The sequence below is a fragment of the Bufo gargarizans genome, chromosome 3 (genome assembly GCF_014858855.1).
Source record: "Bufo gargarizans isolate SCDJY-AF-19 chromosome 3, ASM1485885v1, whole genome shotgun sequence".
Classification (NCBI taxonomy): domain Eukaryota; kingdom Metazoa; phylum Chordata; class Amphibia; order Anura; family Bufonidae; genus Bufo; species Bufo gargarizans.
In genome coordinates, this window is record NC_058082.1 from 290,228,380 (window position 1) to 290,249,046 (window position 20,667).

At 45.4% G+C, this 20,667-nt stretch overlaps 1 protein-coding gene across 1 annotated transcript in view; it reads right to left on the reverse strand.

The window, feature by feature from the left end:
• Positions 1–8,461, reverse strand: part of LOC122931550 — a 168,488-nt gene extending 160,027 nt beyond the window's left edge. The window contains exons 1-5 of the mRNA XM_044285623.1: positions 8,425–8,461; positions 7,602–7,763; positions 3,715–3,802; positions 2,675–2,816; positions 1,133–1,334 (exon numbers count right to left, since the gene is read on the reverse strand). Coding sequence (XP_044141558.1) covers positions 1,133–1,334; positions 2,675–2,816; positions 3,715–3,802; positions 7,602–7,763; positions 8,425–8,461 — 631 coding nt within the window. The remainder of the gene's footprint in view (positions 1–1,132; positions 1,335–2,674; positions 2,817–3,714; positions 3,803–7,601; positions 7,764–8,424) is intronic.
• Between the last annotated feature and the right edge of the window lie 12,206 nt (positions 8,462–20,667).

Consider the following 20,667-nt stretch of genomic DNA (forward strand, 5'->3'; position numbering starts at 1 on the left):
TAAACCCAGCAACACACTGAGGCAACAACTGGTTCACCCCAAAGACCCAACGCCTAAACACAAGATGGACAACATTGTGTACGCAGTCCAGTGCAATGAGGAATGCTCAGAACTGTATATCGACGAAACAAAACAACAACTACATCAGCGTATGGCTCAGCATAGAAGAGCCAAAACCTCTGGTCAAGATTCAGCCGTGTACTTACATCTAAAAGGAACAGGTCACACCTTTGAAGACAGTCAAGTACGTGTTTTGGATAAGGAGGCCGATTGGTGCAAACGAGGTGTGAAGGAGGCCGTCTACGTAAAAATGGAGAAGCCAAGCTTAAATAGAGACGGGGGGGGGGGGGGGGGTTAGACATCTATTGTCCGCCACATACAATGCTGTCTTGACACCTGTTTCTGGGAAGTCTTTATCACCTACTGACTCCAATTAGGATAATGAGATCAACACCTTTGACCCCATGCTGGGTATAATAACCTTTGACCCCATGCTGGGTATAATTACCAGATGTTGATTCAGTTACATATTTATTCCCAGAGAATTCTTGTACAGTCACTCAGTATTGAGAAAGCTCGTTGGAAGAACGAGTGAAACGTTTTCAAGAAATCTACAGTAAGTCCAGTTGCCTTGATTTATTCTTTACAGATATACCATGACCAGGATAAATGAGAACCTTCACAGACATAATTTCTATAGGGGTTTTTCAACTGCTGATGTCAGGACAGACAAGGATTGAGCTGTTGGATCTCAACTGCTGATCCTTTAATTCACACAGGAGAAAGCTCCCCTCTCCTTGTTCAGGACACAAGCAGGCTTGGCCAAACCGGGCGCGCATATGTATGGAAGGGCCAGGAGAGAACAAGCGTCTGGCAGACTAACACGTATGGCCAGCCTTCCTTCCTCTCACCTATATATCTACAGCTGTCCACGCTGAAGTCTGAATACAAGTGCTGGAAACAAATCAGGCTACTTTCACAATAGCATTTTTTGCGGATCAGTCATGGAAAACGCAAATGTGAAACGAATTGAAAACGCAGATGTAAAAGTAGCCTAATATATAAAACCTGACCAGCCATGAGTTCCTAAATTATAACTGCATATAAATGAATACATTAGGCATATAATTACCAATTATAACCACATTTCCAGAATCTTGGTCTACTGTAGTCACTTCAAAGAGAACGTAGGTATTAACATTTAGTTTTCCATCCTCAGTGTTCAGTTTTTGGCAGTAATTAAAGACAGGATTTCGGGCTGAACTGGAAATGCTTGAGAAAGCCACAATTTCCGATCCAGATTTTGTTCCAGAATTTAGAATTTTTGCAGAAACCTAAATACATATAAGTATTACTTAATGTTTATAGAGTTTTCCAACAGAAGAACCACTATTATTGTGGAGATTTAAAGCTTCCATAATATGGCATAAATGAAAAGCAAAAGGTTGCCACATCTTTTTTGATATACAAATTATGTTTTTGAAGGTAAGATAAAAGTAGATATAATGCACCATCACTACCTCCACGATGGTATTAACCACAAGGCACTTTGTGACTTCAGAAACCTCTCTAAATACTCATAAATGTTCCTGGCATAGCATTTCCTGCTTTCCAAACTGTATCTCCTAATAACACTTCTACATTTCTAGATGTAGATTTGGTTGCCACTGTCACTGGAGGCTCTCTATCAGAAAAGAGTCTCTCTGCAAGAGTACTACATGGACTCCTAGTCCCTTATGAACTAAGTGATCATCGTAAAATTATGCTTCTCTAGCAAATACTGCACTGATTTGTCAGTCTCACAGCTATAGGGCTGTAAATTAAAGAAATTATTTGCCCAGTCCCTTACATGCAATAGGGTAGACAGTAGAAAAGAAAATAAAATTTTACATGGCACATATGGTATGTCCTACCTGTACTCTATAATGTAACCGTTTATATCTGCATTAAAGGGGATGTCCAGGATTTAAAAATTGATGGCCTATCCCCAGGATAGGTCATCAATATCTGATCGGTGGACTTCTGACTCCTGACAGCCCTGATGAATAGCTGTTTGAAAGGGGCTGTGGCGCTCTGGTTACATCACGTTCTTCGGTCACAAGACCTAGGCGCAATTCAATCCCCTTCAAGAGAATGAAGCTGAGTTGCAATACCAAGCACAGCTCCTATACAATGTGCTTGGTAAGCTCTGAGGAGGTCGCATCACTCACTACATCGCCACCACCTCTTCAAACAGCTGATCAGTAGGGGCGCTGGGTGTTGGACCCCCCACCGATCAGATATTAGTGACCTATCCTGAGGATTGGCCATCAATATCAAAATCCCAGAAGCCACTTTAATGTTTTATCATTCTCATTTAAAAAAATAATAATTAAGAGTCCATGTCTATTAATTTGCTATACTATTCCTGAGGAAGAGACCTAAGTTGTCCCAAAAGCTTCTTACGTAACATCATTGCTTCCATTGTTGTCAGCCATTGAAAGGCATCATACCTTTTAATGAGAGCAATAAACCATTTTTCTATTGGCTAACACAACAACTTTTTTTTCTGCATTTATTTAACACTCTAATTTTTATGTTTCACAAATTACCACACATGTTCACTAAGGTGAAAACATATTACGATGAACATACATTTCCAAGTCAAGCAATGCAACTCAAACATTTATTTTACCTTTACTATAGTGGCACAGTCAGGTATATAGTGCACAGCATCAATGTATAAGTTAAAGGGCTCCTGAATTGTTGTGGGATGTGGCAATGCACTTGATTCGTTATGCTTCACCCAGGCAGGTACAGGGAATAGATTATCTTTCCTTAACACAGAAACAACAAACTGAATACTATGACATTCAATATACCTTTACAAAATAATGCAAAATGAAGGAGATAGAGTGCACAGAAATGTATAAGACACAGCTAGATTGTAAAGGGGTTGTCCAAGACTGGGAACCCCTTATCATAAATGCAGGCTGGGTTTGAGGGCTAAAAGGAAAAAAAAAAAAAAGACTCACCTATATCATTGGAGCTCTGGTTCCAACACTGAGTTCCCTTCTACTCTGCTCACCGGATGTCTGACATGTCCAAAGGCATAGCTATACGGCGTACGGAGGTAGCAGTCGCTAATGGGCCCAGGAGCCTGAGGGGGCCTAAAGTCCCCTTATGCCCATAAGAAGACATCGGTATTATAGAATTGCTGGTCAAGTTACACCTCTGGCTGGAGGGAAGGGGCTAGGTCAATAATTTGGCATGGGGGGGGGGGGGGGGCGTTTAAATTTTTGCCTCAGGCAGCACAAAGGCTATGTGCTTCCCTGCCCCTGGCCACAAAGCCCTGAGGGAAGGGGGGCCCCAAGCTGAACTCTTGCACCAGGGCCCAGGAGCCTTTAGCTATGCCCCTGGACATGTCATCTATATGCACGTCACCACTGCTGGTTAATCAATGGCCTCAGAGATGACGTGTACAAGCACAGTATGTGACTGCTGCCACTGCTGAAGCCACTGATTGACCAGCAGGTTGTCATGCATGAAGATGACATGCCACACTTCTGGTATAGCGAGAATAAAGGAGTGCTGGAACTGGAGTGCACATATGAAAAGGGGTTCCTGGTCTAGGAGAAGCCCTTTAATTGCAAACTACAAATGCCAATCAGTTTAGCAATTACTATTTTTTTTACTCGTTTTACACATTTACTGGATAAGTATTCTGTTTCTCACCTGCTCTGGACCTCCATATGATTGTTGCTGCTTTTATAATCTTTTGTTGGATCATAGACTGTAAATTCAATGCTTGAATGATTTGATCCTAGGATAAACAGGATACCATTATATTTTGTCAGTTATATACACAAAAGTTTGGTCTCATTTACATTTTAAGGGTCCATTCACACGTCTGTAAGTGTGCACATGGCCGGCACTATAATATAAAATGCCTAACCTTGTCCGCAATAGGACATGTTCTATTTTTTTGCGGAGCCGCGGACCGGAAGTCCGGGGCCAAGGAACGGAAGTGCGGGTGCAGACAGCACAATGCCTTACTACTGTACTATTGATGAGGACTGTTCTTGAAGGGGTTGTGCAATGCTTAGATATTGATTCTCAGGACAGGTAATCAACATCAGATCGGTGGGAGTCTATCACCAGGCACCCCCGTAGATTAGCTGTTTGACGCCGTCTTCTTCACTGTTAACCTGCTCACCACCTAGGTCAGTGATGGCTAACCTTGGCACTCCAGCTGTGGTGAAACGACAACTCCCAGCATGCTCCATTTATTTCTACAGAGTTCTGAGAGCAGCCAAGCAAGGGGTGCATATTGGGAGTTGTAGTTTTACCACAGCTGGAGTGCCAAGGTTAGCCATCACTGACCTAGATCATAGCAGCGGCGCAGTGTGATTACACTTTCCTCTCCCTTTCACTTGAGTGAGAGAGAAAGGTGTAATTACACTGCGCCGCTACAACTTGATGGCAAACAGGTTAACAGTGAATCGCTGCGGCATCTTCAAACTGCTGATCAGCAGGGTGCCGGATCCCCACTGATCTGATATGGGTGACCTATGTTGAGGAAAGCAGACAATACAGGGGATCATCCTGCAATGAAGAACTGATCATTACCTACCTGGCAGCTCCTGCGCTTTTTATCCAGCTGCAGTAGTGATGACACTTCGACAACACGTGACTGCTGCAGCCAACCACTGGCCTCAGCAGAAGTGGTCTAGTGAAAGTCAGGTCAGAACCAGCAGGACTGCATGATCACAACGATGTTTCACCATGTTGTAGGACACAAAAACTTGCATAGGTGGTCGCAAAAACTTGGATCAGTCACCCTAGCAAACTGCTGATTGGTCAGATGATGAGCACTCTGAATGGCCAGCAAGTGAAACCTCTTGATTAGTTGAACGACTGGGTCCTGCGAATGGTCAGACAGCCCTGCTCTCTGTACACATGTTGCCCTACACCCCACCACTGTCTCCAAGAAGATCAGAGTGGTGAAGGGACAGACGTTGCAGAAGTGAGAGGTAAGTACGTGACAACTATAACTAGTTTGGCCTACCATATTTTTTTTAAATTGGGCAACTGACAGCAATAAGGAAAGTAGGTTACCCAGGCTTTGTGGGCAGTCCAGTGGCGTACATACAGGGGTCGCAGTTGCGACCGGGCCCGGCACTCCAGGGGGCCCGGCCGCCTGTGGACCCCTGGCCCCTCCATTAGTGCCACTGAAACTCAAGTGTGGGCCCGCGGCAGCGGCAAGTGACAGGGAGATGAACGCTTCCATTGTGGAAGCGTTCATCTCCATAGTGATCTGTATCGCTGTCCTCAGGACAGCGATACAGATAGCTGTGCTGCGGCCGGGCAGGGGAGGGAGGCGTCTCCCTTCCCTGTTCCTCTGATAGGCTGCGGGCCTTGTGTCGGCAGCCTATCAGAGCGGTGCAGGCGGCGCGATGACGTCATCGCGCCGCCTCAGCCATACAACGTGGGACACAGGCCAGAAGAGGCCTGCATCGCATCGCTGCTAAGGAGGTAAGTATAAGGGTTTATTTATTTTTTTATATACCGGACTTTACTGGGACATGAGGGGGAGGGGGTTGGCGCTTACTGGCATATAGAGGGGGGTTGGCACTTCATACTGGCAGATGAGGGGGGGTTGGCACTTCATACTGGCAGATGAGGGGGGTTGGCACTTCATACTGGCAGATGAGGGGGGGTTGGCACTTCATACTGGCAGATGAGGGGGGTTGGAACTTCATACTGGCAGATGAGGGGGGTTGGCACTTCATACTGGCAGATGAGGGGGGTTGGCACTTCATACTGGCAGATAAGGGGGGGTTGGCACTTCATACTGGCAGATGAGAGGGGTTGGCACTTCATACTGGCAAATGAGGGGGGTTGGCACTTCATACTGGCAAATGAGGGGGGTTGGCACTTCATACTGGCAAATGAGGGGGGTTGGCACTTCATACTGGCAAATGAGGGGGGTTGGCACTTCATACTGGCAAATGAGGGGGGTTGGTGCTTACTGGCAAATGAGGGGGGTTGGCACTTGATACTGGCAAATGAAGGGGGTTGGCACTTGATACTGGCAAATGAGGGGGGTTGGCACTTGATACTGGCAAATGGGGGGGGGTTGGCACTTGATACTGGCACACGGGGGGGGTTGGCATTTGATACTGGCACATGGGGGTTTTGGGACTTGATACTGGCACATGGGGCGGTTGGCACTTGATACTGGCACATGGAGGGTTGGCACTTGATACTGGCACATGGGGGGAGAGAGGCACTTGTTACTGGCACATTATTGGGGGCACTATTGGGGACCACAGGGCACAGTATTGGAGTAGTAGGATGTTTTATCCAGAAGATGGTGGGATGATGGAAAAGTAGTAAACTAGGATTTTTTTTTTCTGTCAAACTGCAGAGATTAAAAAAGGCGTAAAAATGGTGGTCTGATCTGAAAGGAGAAGATGAGGACAGAGAACATCTATATCAAAGGAGACGTCACTGGATGTAAGAGGTACGGGCGCGATTTATGGGTGGGGCTGTGTGTGGGTGTGGTTTGAGGGCGGGTGGGGACACAGGGGCCCCATAATCTCCTATTGCCCGGGGAAACGCCCCTCCTATTGCCCGGGGGGGCCCATGGATCAGTTTTGCACCGGGGCCCCATGGATTGTGTGTACGCCACTGTTTGTGGGGATTAATTAACTGATCTTTTCTTTGTCCAGGAGTACTTACTTTCTCATACACCAAATTACTAGAATAGGAAAAGCAATCTAAAATAACCAGAAAATGTTTCTATGCAGATAAATTTGGACACGTGGGACGCATGTTTTGGTCCTCCTTTATTTCTTGCTAAACCTTTGTGGTTTTAAAAAGAAAAGGTAGGAAAAGGATAAATAGAAAAACGGGTTCCTTTCGGTTGCATTTCGTATAGCATCTACCAAAGGAGCTTACATTTATCATACACAGACAATGTGAGGCCATTTAGGCCTCATGCACACAACCGTTGTTCTGGTCCGCATCCGAGCCGCAGTTTTTGCGGCTTAGGTGAGGACCCATTCACTTCAATGTGCTGTCCGCATCCGTTCCGTGGCCCCGCAAAAAAAATATAACATGTCCTATTCTTGTCCGTTTTGCGGACAATAGGCATTTCTACAATGGGCCTCCTGTTCCGTTTCGCAAATTGCGGGCGGCATCTGTTTTTTGCGGATCCGGACCGTGTGCATAAGCCCTTACAGACATTAAACCGACTTGCCACGGTATACAGTAGTTATGAAGTTAGGTACTGTATATGGTACCCGCAGCACTAGTTTCATCATTTACCAACACTTTTCCGAAGAACTAAAGTTCTTTATATTTTAACCTTATGTATCCTGTTGTAACCTTATGTATGTATCCTGAAAGTTCCCTTTTGTGTGCAGACTATTAAAATGGAATTCAATTCAGTTTCAGTAAAGAGACACATATTTTCGAAATCAAACTAATTTCCCATTTTTGGTTTAGGAAATTGACAGAACAGAATTCAGATGCTTTGATGACAGGTTTCATTGTAGACCATGTCATGCGCACTGCCACATGGATGGTAATCAGCATAGCTTGTTTCTTTTAATTACCTGATCCGCTGATACTTGAAGTGCACTCATTAATATTATCTGGCTCCTTCCCAGGATGAAATGATAAGAGCGATGAGAGCTCCACGGGTTTCCATGTCAGATGTCTGCTCCCTGATTCCTGTTCAAAAGCATCAACTTTGGTCCATCCCAATGTATGGACACCTTAAATAAGAATGCTTGTAGGGTTAGATATCAACAATGGTGATACGTATGCACCTTCTCACAGAAAATGTAATTAGTTATTTTTTTTATTATACAGGCTTATCTATCAATTCTGTGATTTCAGAAGATACTAACCCCTTACTGCAAAATACCTGGTAACTGCATAGATTTACAGGGCACCATGCTCTTCCTGCACAATTGCACACTGGAGGGTGGTCTTGATTAGAGGAGACCCAGATCCTGGCAGGGTTTCCCTGTGAGCGGTGTTACCTATTCAGACCTGTCCAGCCTGTTAGGATACAGCTTAGGTATTCCCTTACAGCCAGTGAAAATCATCCATATTTAATGGCCAAAAAATGGATGCAAAAATGGTTAAAAAACAAGCATGAAAAACTGACAGTGTGTCTTTTTTTTTTTATGGCTATTTTTTATTACTGTGTGAATGTAGCCTTAAAAGATGTTACAGATATTACGAAATGGGGTGATAGATCATCATCGAGACAGAGCAATAAAACTAAAGTTATTGTTACAGATGGACAGACAAAAGGGGTTAAGACTTAAGGCCCCTTTACACAGGTCAACTTTGCAGACGATTGTTGGGAAGGAAGCGTTCCTTCCCAGCAAGCACTTGCTCGTCAGCGGTAGAGACTGCTGCATTTACATGCAGCGATCTCCTTCACAGTATGGCGAGGAGCCATTGCTAATGCTATTGCTTGTCCCCATAGACTCGTTGTTTGCCGGAGCAGATGTTGATTACACAGCACTATCTGCTGCTGGCAAACAACGATTTTTGTGACCGCATGAATGATGTGATTACCCATTTGTCCATCGGGTAATAAGCAGCAATTTTACACCGCCAGATAATCGCTAATAAACGCTCCTATGAGCGCTTGTTAGCCATCATCTGACCGAAAATCGGCCTGTGTAAAGAGGCCTTTAGGGCTGTGTGAACATTATGATTGTCGGGAAGGAAGCGTCCCTTCCCGACAATCGCCTGTTTGTCACTGAAGGAGACCATTGCAATTACATGCAGCGATCTCCTCCACAGTATAGGGAGGAGTGAACGCTAATGCCATTGCTCGTCCTTATACACAATCATTATTTGCCGGCAGCAGAGCAGGATTAGACGGCACGATCTGCTTCCGGCAAACAATAATTTTTTAGCCCGAGTAAAAGATGCGATTGCTCGAAGAATGAGAGTTTGCTCATTCATTGGGTAATCGGCGGCACTTTTACACAGGCAGATCATCACTAAAGAGCGTTCCTACGAATGCTTGTTTGCGATGATCTAGCCATAGGAAATAAAGAGAATCAGGTCCAGTAGAGTGGATGGTGCAGGGCTAAATCCATTTATGATACGTATTAGTTCCTCTGTATGCTATTTAGTGGGGTCTTCTTTGATTAGGGTGTAGTATTTTGTGTCAGAGAGTTGTTGGCATGCTTCCTGGATGTAATCTAATGTATTCATTATTACTACTGCTCCTCCTTTATCTGCTGGTTTGAAAATGACATCTCTGCTAGCCTTCAGTGATTTTATGGCTTTCTATATATAAGAACAACACCATACAAACATCAGTCTACCATAAACCTACACGCATATCCGGTTGAGCATATCTAAAGCTTATAGTACACTGGCAGATCACACAGGCGATTGTCAGGAGGGAAGCATTCCTTCCCGGCAATCGCCTGCTCACTGGTGGAGGAGACCTCCGCTATTACATGCAGCGATCTCCTCCTCAGTATGGGGACGAGTGATAGCTAATGCCATCGCTGGTCCCCATACTGAATCATTGTTTGCTGGCAGCAGATCGTGATTAGACACCTGTTGAAAGATTCCAATTACCCTGTGAACGAGTGTTTGCTCGTTCATCGGGTAGTCAGTGGCAGTATTACACTGCCAGATAATCACTAACGTGCGCTATTATGAATGCTTGTTAGCAATGATCTGCCAGGTTATCTGCTAGTGTAATATAAGCTTTAGATGGAATGGCTTCTATTCAAAACACACAAGTCCATTAATTACAGACAAGCTCTGTGATACAACCAGATCTGATTAGACACTGAAGACAGGAAACAACATCTGCTGACACCGAGAAATAAATTTTTACATCAAAGATACCAAAGAAAAAAACAGCAGGGTGCTCCTTGTGGTCAAATACAACTCTAAAATGAACATCTACTCCACCAAGATAATAGACTGAAATAGGTCTTTCAAGATCTGCATCTCCTTTTCTCCAAACAACTCTCAAATGTAAGGAATCTCCAGGTCAGAAGTGCCCTGTCATCACCATCAGAGACAGCCAGATAGTCCTGTAACAGCAAGAGATGCAAAACTTGTACCCACATCTTATCAACAGACACCGTCCATACACCCAACCAACAACGGGACTACAAAGTCACTGATGCATTCTCATGTGCATTCTCCCATATGGTGTACATGAAACAATGCACAACGTGCCCCAATGATGGCATCTATATTGGGGAAACCATGCAGAAGAGACCACAGTATCATGAACTTAAATGGTCTTGGTACTGAAAAGCAATTTTAAGACCAGTTGAAAAATCTAGGAATTCAAATTGATAACATTCTAGTCATTGAAAAGAAGACTTAAAGGGGTTATGCTAGGATTAATGTAAAAAATGAATCAGACATCATATAGTACATGACCATCTCTTTCTAACAAAGCTAGAAGCAGCCCTGTACCTCACATGGATCCAGACATCTCCACATTCATTGTCTGCTAGATTTATATCGAGCTGACAGCTCAAGGGGAGGGTCTTTTCTGCTGCAGCTAAGGGGGCGTGTCCATTCTCCCCCTATCACAGCTCAGGAGGCAGTTGAAGGATGAAACTGAGCATGTGCGGCCTTCTTAATGAGCAGGACAAAGAAATAAGAAAAAGAACAAAGAGCAGGTGACGCTATACGGATACCTTTTATTGCATAACTCAGTGGCTATACAAAATTCTTAATTACAAAAGTATTCATATTAACATGTTGTTTTGGAAACTGTAGAATTTATTTTTTTATTTTTGGACAACCCCTTTAATTTAACACCTGGATTTATGGCCCACTACATGGATACATTTCCTATCCCTCCTCATTAGACTGACTCCAGATTATCTTCATTTCTTAATGAGGTTCCCTGGGAATTATTTAACATATCCGCCAGCAATCTGTCCTACAATGTGAGCAAGACTGGTTGACTTCACTTGCAGAACTGCCTAGAGAGGGAGGCAACGGGGCCACACTTCAATACAGCACTTGCATATACTACATATTGGTGAGTGTTTCTGTCAGGATGCTCAGACGTGATGACATGTCATAGACCAGATCACATCATTTCCATCTATTGTACAGCCGTGTAGTCTGTAAGGAGGCCTGCCACCTCAACCTCCTTGACAGCTCTGCAAATGGTGGCAACTAGTCCTCTTCACAGTCTAGGACAGGTTGCTGTGACCATTTTAACTAATTCCCAGAGAACCCATTTAAGTTTTAAGGCATTTACACTGCGCCGATGAACAGACAATTGTTGGGAAGCGTTCCTTCCCAACAATTGCCTGCTCTTTAGTGGAGGTGAAGAGCTGCATTTACATGCAACCTTCACAGTGTGAGGACGAGAGATTGCTACTGCTATTGCTCATCCTCATACAGCTGCATTATTTTTGGGCAGCAGAGTACAGATAAGACAGCACAATCTGCTGCCCAGGAACGATGATTGAGATGTCCACACCAACAATCATTTCACCTGATTTAAAAGCATTTTGTTCATTCATCGGGTGATCTGCGGCACCTTTAGACAGGCAGATCATTGGGAATAAGTTTTCGTAGGAACTTTCTTTTCCGATAATCTGCCTGACAATTGGGCAGTCTAAATGAGGCATTAACCCGATATTGTCCATTTGTCATGATAACTTTAGTTTTATTGCTCTGTCTTATCTTGATGATGTATCATCCCATGCACTAATGTCTGTAACATGCTTTAAGTGTTGTGCTTTTCTCACAGTCACTCATTTCTGTATGCCTGATCTAAATAGAGTTAATTAGACTATTTTAATCCCATCCGTGTTCATATTTCCTAGTGCACTTCTGTACGTCTATAACAAGAGAAGACTTGTCCTGAAATTGAGGCCAAGTGAATCTAAACCTATCAACCATGGTTTAAGCATTTATGCTTGGTTATGATGAAAGGACACACCTTGTGCTCTGTCACTGTAAGATGCCCTTATTACAAGAAAAGGCTTTCCTCCAGAGTCTGTATAATTTGTATGATCTGATGAGTCAACAGATCCAAATTCAAAGAGGTCTGAAAGACAAAATATAGGGTTAGATCATGTGACATCTACTGAAATATTTGTCATTTACCATTCATAATACATACAGACAATAAACTAGTCTCTAATCTTTTTGTTTAATTTCTTTCAAATTTTGCTACTAAAAAATCCTGTAAGGGAACATTAAATGTAGTGCACATTGTTTTTCTCCATGCTTGGGTGGTCAGGCTCTTAAGATGCCCATACATATTAGTTTAAAGCTGATCAAAATGGACGATTTCAACCAAAATCGTTAATTTCTAACAATAATTTGTTTTCCCTTAGTCCTAACAGTGTCACAGATGGGGGGGGGGGGTATTCTGCCCCTGTGGACTGGTTAGGACAGGTGGAAGTTTTAATAAAATAAAAAAACTGAACATATACACGCCCTCCCTGCCCCCAATAAAGAGGGGCGTGACCCTCAGAACATCGTGTAATTACAAGTAGACAAAAAAATAGCCACAATTACGATAAAAAAAGGGGGGGAAATTTGTGTGCCACTGTTAGGACTAAGGGAAAACAAATTATCGTTAGAAATGAACGATTCCCTTACGTCCTAACCAGTGGCATAGATGGGGATTTAGCAAGTAGTAACCCCCATGGGAGGGTCCTCATGCCTGGCGGAAGATAACACAGTCCGGCCAAATGAGGAATAACTATGTATTCTAGTATCCACTCTATAGTGTGAGATAAAAGTGGAGTGAGAACTCCAAGAAGCTGACTTACAGATCACGTCCAATGGGATCGAGCTTCTCTCTGCAAAAGAAGTGGCCATTGCTCGAGTAGAGTGGGCCCTTACAAATTCAGGGGGCTCCGAGCCCTGAGACATATAAGACTCCCGAATTGCCTCTTTGATCCAACGACTGATAGAGGGCTTAGAGGCTTTCCTCCCCTTATGGGTACCGGAAAAAAGGATAAGGAGGTTTTCATCCTTCCTAAATACCTTGGAGCGTTCCAGGTAAATCCTAAGACATCTCGAAATGTCGAGGGTATGGAGCCCTCTTTCCTCAGAGGAGGGGGGTGGAGCCAAAGTTGGCAGGGAGATCATCTGGTTAATATTGTCAAAGGAAGGAACCTTTGGAATGAAAGTAGGCAGAAATTTGAGAAGTACCCGATCCTGCAGGAACTTTGTATAAGGCTCAAAGGCAGAAAAAGCCTGGAGTTCCCCAACTCGCTTTGCAGAGGTAACAGCCAACAAGAAGGTGATCTTCCAGGTCAGGAACTTGAATCCCGCCTCCTCTAGGGGCTCAAAGGGGGGAGATGATAACCCCCTGAGCACGACCGATAAATCCCAAACAGGGATAGGTCTGATTACTGTAGGCTTTAATCTTGAGGCTCCCTTCAAGAATCTCTTGATAAGAGGTCTTGAGAAACAGCTCTGTTGAGACAAGCAGAGATTGCTGAAATCTGCACTTTAAGGGTAGCGGGTGATAGCCCCTTGTCCAGACCGTCTTGTAGAAATTGGATAATTATCGGGGTGGAAGATTCAGCAGATGTTTGCTGATGCCTAGTACACCAGGATGAAAAAATCTTCCAGATTCTGGAGTAGGCCTTATTGGTAGCTTCTGATCTGGAGTGCTCTAAGGTTCTCAAGACAAACCCTGATAGCCCTTCTATCCTCGGAAGGGACTGATCAACCTCTAGGCCATAAGGTTGAACATTTGAAGATTTGAGGAGATCTGGGTGTCCCCCGACACCAGTACTCTCTCTGGGAGAAGCCTCAGAAATTGACCCCGACTCATCTGTAAGAGTTGGGTAAACCAAGCTCTTTTCGGCCAGTATGGGATAATGGCGATAACTGACGCTTGGTCCTGCCTGATTTTCATCAAGACCCTTGGTATCAAGGAAATTGGAGGGAAGATGTAGGCCAGTCTGAACCTCCATGGGATTGACAGAGCATCTGTAGCCACCGGGTTGTCCTCCCTGTAAAGGGAGCAATACCTCTCCACCTTGGTATTGAACCTCGTTGCCATGAGATCGATCTCTGGCATGCCCCACCTGAGCGTTATCTCCTTGAAGACCTCTGGATAAAGTGACCATTCTCCGGTTGGAAGACCTCGGCTCAGGCGATCCGCAATCATGAACTCCGCGAATGTGAACGGCTGATAAGTGGGTGAGGTTCAGTTCTGCCCAATCCAATATCACCCCTATCTCTCTCAGGAGACTTTGTGACCTCGTGCCTCCCTGCTTGTTGATATACAGTACAGCGGTCATGCTGTCTGACTGTACCTTCACTGCCTTCCCTCGAATGACGGGAGCAAAATGAAAAAGAGCTAGTCTGATTGCTCTGATCTCCAGGAGATTGGATGACAATAACCTCCCCTGAGGTGTCCAAGCTCCCTGGACTGTCTTGTCCTGAAGATGCACACCCCAGCCTACTAGGGATGCGTCTGAAGTAAGTATGATCCAAGAGGGCTGCATCAGGGACTTGCCATCCTTGAGGTGGGACCTTCTTTGACCGGAAATACTGCCTTGAATCTTTTGGTGAACACTGGACCCTTCTTTGGCTTTCTCCATTCCGTCTTCATCAGAGATAGGAGAGAACTATCTGCTTTAAAGGCCCTAGGCCCCTTAGAGGCAGAAGATGAGGCTTCCCCCGGATCAACGTCCTGGTCCCCCGACCGGATGGATCTTAGCAGCCGCTGAGCTTTCTCCAGCGGAAAAAAATACGGAAACCCGTCCTCCTCATCCGAGGAGGAAAAGGCTGAACCGTCTCTCGAATCCTGAATCCCCAATACCTCCATCGCCCGATGGGGGAGGAGGGACGACGGCGTTTAGTAACCAGGGCATTCTTCAACTCTTCTATGGAAGCGTTCACCTGGTTCATATTAGTCTCCATATAGCCCTTTACCCAATCGACAACGTCGTGGACCGATGGCTCCAGCTGGGGGAGTGTCTTGGCTCTACAGGGTGGGCACCAGGAAAAGTCGTAGGAGTCCTCCAACACGATCTGGTAGTCATGGCACTGCAGGTGGCGTCTCTTGCCAGAGGACTTCCTGCTGGGCTCTCGCTCACCGTCGCCGGTAGAAGACATGGCTGAAAAAATAGAAGAGATATGAATTAAGCATAAATTCAAGAAAAAAAGACCTTTAACCGCAAGCTTCAGGATCTTTACCCAGAAGATCCTAGCAAGATCTATTATAAAGGAAAAAAGGTTTTTCAGCAGCAATACAGAGGTTTGCAAGCAAACAGCTCCAGCAAACCAACACACATGGACTCAAGGTTAACAGAAAACTGCGCTCCAGGAGACTGAACCTGGAGCCTCACCAAGTTTAAATAGGGTGTTTGGGCGCCAAAACAGTTAGCTCCGCCCACTAAAGGGGCGGGGTAAACCTCCCAATGTAAAAATCCATCCTCAGGAGCCCAGAGAGGGGCCCCTGAATCAGATCAAGGCACCCAAAAGCCCTAACCAGAGAAATACTCGCCGGCCGACGCTGCTGCGATCGGCCGGAGAAAAAAACGGAAGTGACGTCACCTGACATTGTAGTGTCCCACTAGGTAGGAGTGGGCACTACACAAGGGTTAATTGGGTAGCGTGTACTTCTACTCACAAGGGACAGTGATGTTACAGTTTACTGTGCACTTTAATGCATTTTCAATGTGTTTTTACATGTATGATTTCCCCTGTCATATGCTTTGCAGGCCTAGTGGGGTGGAATTTAGCCTCCCAGACACAAGAGGGAGATAGGGAGCCCCTAGTATAAATGTCCAGGCCCAGACAGGGAGTGGAGAGGTCATAGTCAGGAGTCTGTGGAGACAGAAGTGAGAAGGCACCAGCCCAAGATATGCTGAGGGCCTCCTCCTGACATGCAGCTGGATAGTCCTAGTTTCTAGCTGCACCAAGGGGCTAGATGGAGTACAGCCTGCTTGGAGACCGTAGTTCATTCCAGTTACCTCGTCAGCCTGAAGCTCCTGAGGCTAAGGATAGCTCAGTTGAGATACCCCAGTAGTAGGACAGGACCTCCTGGGAGAAACCTGCAGTCATTTTTAAGTCAAGTAAGGATATTTACAGCCAAGATAAGTACACTAATAGGCAGAGGGACTATAAAGCAAAGCAAGGATTAATACGGGAGGAAGATATATATTTACCAAGGATTTAAGCCAGCATTCAGGCATCCGGGCCTTGGGATTGAAACCAGACAGGAATTCTAAAAGAACAGTGTACTCTATTTCTGAGGAAAGGTACAACCTGATTCTGAGTGTATTGTGGATTTACCCTCTGAGTATCTTGCACCGAATTATACCTGCCAGTATTTGTATTGAAGCCTGCTTGTAAAGTACTTGATATAAAGAACTGCACTACTCACTTGATGTATAAAGTTGGACTGTTAAGTAAAGCAACGTTTGGTTCACTATACCACCTGTGTACCTCACTTATTCCAACTATAAACCGGTGTGCCACCGTCACAGGCACTGGCGTCACGAACCTTAAAGGGACCTTGCCCCAGGCGCTCAAAATACCCGTAACATCCAGGGCACCTCATCCACCATCAGGCCTGGTCCCTACATACAGAGTGTGCCCCCAGAGGAACCGTGTCTACCTCTCCTTCACTGCTACATGCCTGCCCAGGGTTCTCCAATACAGTGAGCAACCCTCGTTTGCCCATAACCGTGACCAGGGCCGGACTGGCCATAGGGCAGACCGGGCATTTGCCCGGTGGGCCGGGCCGCCTGGTGGGCCGGGCCGAACACAATCAGACGTTTTATTTTTTATTTTTATTAATGTGGCAGGCAGCAGCCAGCAACAGGACCGCCCGATGTGGGCGGAGCTATCATAGCCCCGCCCCTTTTCTACCCGCGAAGCGATTCCTGCAGCCTGAACCTTTCCTGCCCAGCAGCAAGCTGAACATCAGTTGGATTGTCACCAGTTAACTGCACCAGTGATGTGAGTGGCAGGGGAACTGGGGTTATATTCAGCTTTCCCAGACTGTGCACATGTGACCTGCAGTACAGTAGGAAAGCTGGGTGAATTATATCATGAAATGTCATCCAGCTTCCCTGCTATCCTGCATGGCACAAGTGCAGAGGTATTAGAGTATGGGGGAGAGGCACAGCAGGAAAGCTGGGTGTCTATATATGTGTATGGTATATGTGTGCGTCCATGTATGTGGAGAGTGTGTGCATGTGTGCGTCCATGTATGTGGAGAGTGTGTGTATGTGTGCGTCCATGGATGTGGAGAGTGCGTGTATGACTGCGTCCATGTATGTGGTGAGTGCGTGTATGACTGCGTCCATGTATGTGGAGAGTGCATGTATGACTGCGTCCATGGATGTGGAGAGTGCGTGTATGACTGCGTCCATGTATGTGGAGAGTGCATGTATGACTGCGTCCATGTATGTGGAGAGTGCGTGTATGAGTGCGTCCATGTATGTGGAGAGTGCGTGTATGACTGTGTCCATGTACGTGGAGAGTGCGTGTATGACTGCGTCCATGTACGTGGAGAGTGCGTGTATGAGTGCGTCCATGTATGTGGAGAGATGCGTGTATGAGTGCGTCCATGTATGTGGAGAGTGCGTGTATGAGTGCGTCCATGTATGTGGAGAGTGTGTGTATGACTGCGTCCATGTATGTGGAGAGTACGTCCATGTATGTGGAGAGTGCGTCCATGTATGTGGAGAGTACGTCCATGTATGTGGAGAGTGCGTCCATGTATGTGGAGAGTGCGTCCATGTATGTGGAGAGTGTGTGTATGACTGCGTCCTTGTATGTGGAGACTGCGTCCATGTATGTGGAGAGTGCGTGTATGAGTGCGTCCATGTACGTGGAGAGTGCGTGTATGACTGCGTCCATGTACGTGGAGAGTGCGTGTATGACTGCGTCCATGTACGTGGAGAGTGCGTGTATGACTGCACTATGGGGGCATCTACTGGGGGCCCTATATACTGGCACGCATTATAGGTGGGCACTATGGAGAAGTGGGGGACAAGAGCACTATGAGGGCATTATATAGGGGCATTTAATACTGGCACCCATTTTGATGCCACTATGGGGAAGGGAGGAAAGGAGCATTATGGGGGTATCTATGTGGGGCATTTTATAGTGCCACATTATGGAGTGCACTATGGAGACGGGGAAGGAGCACTATGGGGGCATCTTCTGGGGGGACTATATAGGAGTCTTTTATACAGGCACAAATTATAAGGTCACTATAGGCACCTAAGCTCAACTAGGCACTAAGTGTTTTTTGTAGTGGCACACAGTGCAGGTCATTGGAACACATGAGGGCACTCTGGGGACATTGGCTCTACTGGGGGCACTAAGAGGAGGTGTTTCTTTTTTTACTGCCACACGACTGAGCATTTTTTGTACTGGTGCACATTATAAGGGGGGGGGTTCTACTGTCACACATTATAAAGATAATTATTACTATCGGGGCATTATGGTGGGCTTTATTACAACTGGGGGACTATGGGAGCATTAGTACTTGTGGGACACATTACTGACTTTGGGAGCACCATTACTTTGGGGGCACCCTGGCACAGCATCAGTTTAGCACAGTTCTTTTTGCAGTATAGTTTTGGGAAGCACAGCTTCTCAGTATTGGGGGTGCATGATGGGATGTTAATTGGAGGATGATGGAGAAGTAGGAAACTAAGATGTCTGTCAAACTCTGCAGAGACGTGAGATGGCTGAAAGAAATGATCACGGTGGTCTGGTCTGAATGGAGAAGATGAAGAAAGAGAACATCTACATCAGAGGAGACGTCACTGGATATAAGAGGTATGGGGCACTGTATGAGGCTACTGTCACATCTGCTATAGTGATCCTGGCGGCTGTTCCAGCTGAGAATTCACTGGATCCGGCACTGCTGGATGCTGACGGAATGCCCGCCAGTCCCATTAACTATAATGGGGTACGGCAGAAATCAGGTTACAATCTGGGAAAAATGCAGAGAATCAGCGGGACATAAACCGCTGCATGCTGTGCTTTGTGTCCAGTCGATTCCTTGCATTTTCTGCCGGATTAGGTGGCCGGATCGTACTAAGACCCCTAATGTCACCTGGGGACCCCCAAAGAACCTTGTGTGTTGGCTGAAGCCTTCCTATGTTACTGGTGGCTGGCCCTGCCTCTCAATTGTGCTTCCGGTTTTGGCTCCGCCCCTAGACTGCAAGAGGGTGGGGCCTGTTGTGGGTCATGTGATTGGGCTGCTCAGTCAAAAATGCCCGGGCCTATTTTTTGTCCCAGTCCGGCCCTGACCGTGACCTCACTTCGCTATACCCTGCAGGTCTGGCGTGTTGCAACATCACTTCCGCAAGATGGCGGCACCCAGCAGAACATGCGGGACGCCGCTACCGCCGCTTTGGTCCACGGAATGAGGTAAGACCGAACTCCAGAGCTAAGGGAGCCCTAGATCTCAGGCGGCATAGGAGGAACGGAAAAAAACGCTCCCAAAGGAAAAATAAAAAACACTCTCCACCACAAGGGATGGAGGAGTGGACCACCCGTCCTGTCCGCAGGACAGAAAAAAAACACGATGTTCTGAGGGTCACGCCCCTCTTTATTGGGGGCAGGGAGGGCGTGTATATGGTCAGTTTTTTTATTTCATTAAAACTTCCACCTGTCCTAACCAGTCCACAGGGGCAGAATACCCCCCATCTGTGCCACTGGTTAGGACGTAAGGGAATGAAGGTTTATAGGTTGAAATTTAACAACAAACGATCGCTTTAGCTTTAGCTGAATCAATTTTTTTTTCGAATCTGAAAAGGTTCTCAAATATATAGAATCTTTCGAATCTTGAATCCTGTACATAATAATTGTGTGAACGGTGTAACAAAGTGATCCAAACTCAATATTCTTTTAATATGAAAAAATAGAGTCCTTACTTTTTTAACAAAGTATTCGTCAACACAGAAAGAAAGTAACAGCAGATAAGGCGCCAGAAGTTAAAACTACGGAAGCCGCCAGAGAACCAAACCACCTCAAGGACAACGGCTGAAGAGGCTCAAACTGCGTCAGTTTGTCAGATTTGGCAGATCATATGATACTAACCATACTCCTTGTTTTTACCAATGACACCTCCTATGTCCTACATTACAAGGCTCCAACGCAGGACTTAACCAACAACAACTGAATATCAAAACAAGTTTGCCACAGAGTGCAATTGCAGGCTATTAACTTCAGAATAAGGCAGTTCTGATAAATGGTGGTATTTGGGAAAAGTGATATAATTTAATGACTGAAGTTTTTATATGATAAAATCTCAGTGTACAAACATTATACAGCTCCAGAACACTGCACTGCACTGAATTGTTGCAAAAGGTTGAAATACTGAAATCCTTTGACCTCAAACAATATAAAGAAATTAATTTCCTTAAGGCTGCAAAGAAAATCACCACTTATATATGCAAATTTAATCTAATGGATTCATACTTATACTGATTGTTCATGCTGATTCTGATTGCCGTAGAGCTGAAAGCTTTAAAACCATTTGATTTTAATGTCAGAGGAGCTTCATATCATCATCTGGTTGCTTACAGGTCAGGTGAGGTGTCACTATGCATTTTACATATGATGTAACAGCCTGGCTCAAAGCCTCATATGCAAAACTGTTCCAACTGTGTATAAATCTCACTTGAACAAAATATGCACTGT